The sequence below is a fragment of the Postia placenta genome (assembly GCF_002117355.1).
Source record: "Postia placenta MAD-698-R-SB12 unplaced genomic scaffold POSPLAscaffold_5, whole genome shotgun sequence".
Lineage (NCBI taxonomy): Eukaryota > Fungi > Basidiomycota > Agaricomycetes > Polyporales > Adustoporiaceae > Rhodonia > Rhodonia placenta.
In genome coordinates this window covers 2,033,633-2,035,644 of record NW_020169836.1, presented here as the reverse complement: position 1 = coordinate 2,035,644, position 2,012 = coordinate 2,033,633, and the positions used below count along the sequence as shown (strand labels likewise).

Here is a 2,012-nt window from a genome sequence, read left to right as displayed (position 1 = left end):
CTTGTCCTTACAATTGGGGCACTCGAAGTGTCGGTACCCTTGCTTCCCACAGCCGAAACAACTGCCAGGGAAGTTTCCTTTTCTGATGGCCGCATTGATGATGGCCGAAGCTCCATGTGACTGGGGTGCACCACCGCGTGCCCCTCCGCGTCCTCGACCTCAAGCCGAGAAAAAGTTGTTTAACTCGGGCCGCCGGGCCCGGCTGATGTCGAGGATCTGCTCGACCTCAGTGGCACGCTTGTCAGCTTCTTGCCACGTGGCGAAGGTCTCGAGCTCGATCTTGCGGTAGACGCGTGAGGGGATGCTGCTCAGGTATTTGTCGCGGAGTTCCAGGTCCCCATACCCAGAACGGTCTGCCGGACCCTTGAACAGCGCAGAGAATTCTGTGGCGGTGCGTTTCTCACGGACAGATTTGTTAGCGCAGAGCTTGGTGAGCTCCACTTGTGCGGCGGCGGCATCGTCAAGATTGCCGAAGGGGGCCTTGAACGCCGTAAGGAAGGCTGCTTCGTTCGCGAAGGGGGTCGTTGCTCCCTGGACCCCAACCTGGACAGCGGCAAGCTGGGAGAAGATGGGGGTGGCCCAGGTTCGCGCATCACCATCGAGGAGACTGAGGGCGACTTGAACTTTTAGCTTGATGGTTGAGAGTGCCGTGTTGACTGCCCAGTAGATGAGCAATTGCGAGATGAACCGGTTGCATTCGACCACCGATTTCCCGTTGTAGCGGAGCGGGAGGAGGAGCTTCAAGGTCTCCTTGTCGGGGGCGGTCGAGGAAGAGGACATTATCGGCGGCGGGGGGGACGGAGGACAGCGCGGGGGCGGAGGCGGCTGTGGTGGCCCTCCGCTGGTCGGACTTTGAGGGGAGCGAGTGCGCGAGCGGCCTCGCGGCGGCGACGGCGGTGAAGGTGCTGGAGGAAGCCCGGAAGAGGGGTCACGTACGTCAGGGACTGCTGACGCGGGGGCAAGTGCTCTCGGCGAGGCGGGCCGAGCAGAATCCGCGGACTCGGACTCCGAAACTCCTTCTTCACTCGCACTATCTTCAGGCTCAGGCTCTGGCGCAGGGTCTGGAGGGAGATCTCCTCACGCTTGACTTGGACTGGCAACCGGTCGGGAAAGACGGGAGCTGGGGGAGACAGGGCGAGAATGCTACGAGGCGGATTGAGATGCAAGGGTGCTGCGGGGACCGAGCGGATGTTGGGCCCTTCTGATTGCCTTGTAGTATGGGTAATCTTGTTCGATCGACCGGGGTGTCCGATTGGGGCACGGCTGCTGCTCGCAGGTGAGGATGATAGTCTCAGGGCCATCTGGGATGTAGACGTCGACGAGGTCCTGAGCATCGAAAGCGTGAACTTGGCCTTGACAGGCAGCCACGATGGATGGGGGGAGGACGGGAAGGTGCACGTACTACAAAGGCCGTGCTATACTAGCTTACACCTACGGCGCCCGAAGTAACGCTAGGGTTCGCGATTCACATGGGGCCCAGTACTGCTTTTGGCTAGTATGCAGCAGGAACCTAGTCCACGCGTCCGTAAGAACAAGCACTGCCCACTGAAGTGCAGGTGCTGAAAGGTTCGTTCCCTGAGCGGTGGCGATGTATATACGCTATCTACGTATCGTAGTGTATAGTAGGGGTGCGCACCACCTGAAACATTTGTCTTTCCGTTCTATTCCTTGTACTACTAGCGCCCATACTGGCGCCTGTCTTAGCGCTCACCCGCAGGTTGAACATTATGTAGCTTACATAATGGGGTCCGTGCGCACTTCGTGCCTGGTATCGTACCACTACGTTTCTTTCTTCACTAACACGACCACATAGACACGATGGTCCGTGCGCAGTCGGTACTTGTATAAGTAGTTGTACCATTAGTCGGTCGAACCCTAAGTTCGACCTGGTTATTCATTCAAGTCTCTGCTCCTCCTCGCTTGGGGTAGTGGTCATTCTCGACTTCCTCGCTCGATCTTCAGGACGACGCACTGTCCATAAGTCCTCGCTCGTTGTCTACGAGTCGAGGCAT

General features: G+C 58.4%; 1 protein-coding gene across 1 annotated transcript; it reads right to left on the bottom strand.

The window, feature by feature from the left end:
• Window positions 1–971: 971 nt before the first annotated feature.
• POSPLADRAFT_1109932 (hypothetical protein) lies at window positions 972–1,593 on the bottom strand (the record flags this gene model as incomplete). The annotated part of the gene is made up of 2 exons (XM_024483353.1): window positions 972–1,401; window positions 1,547–1,593. Coding segments are annotated over 2 exons (477 nt in total), but the record flags the coding sequence as incomplete, so codon positions are not given.
• Window positions 1,594–2,012: the final 419 nt, after the last annotated feature.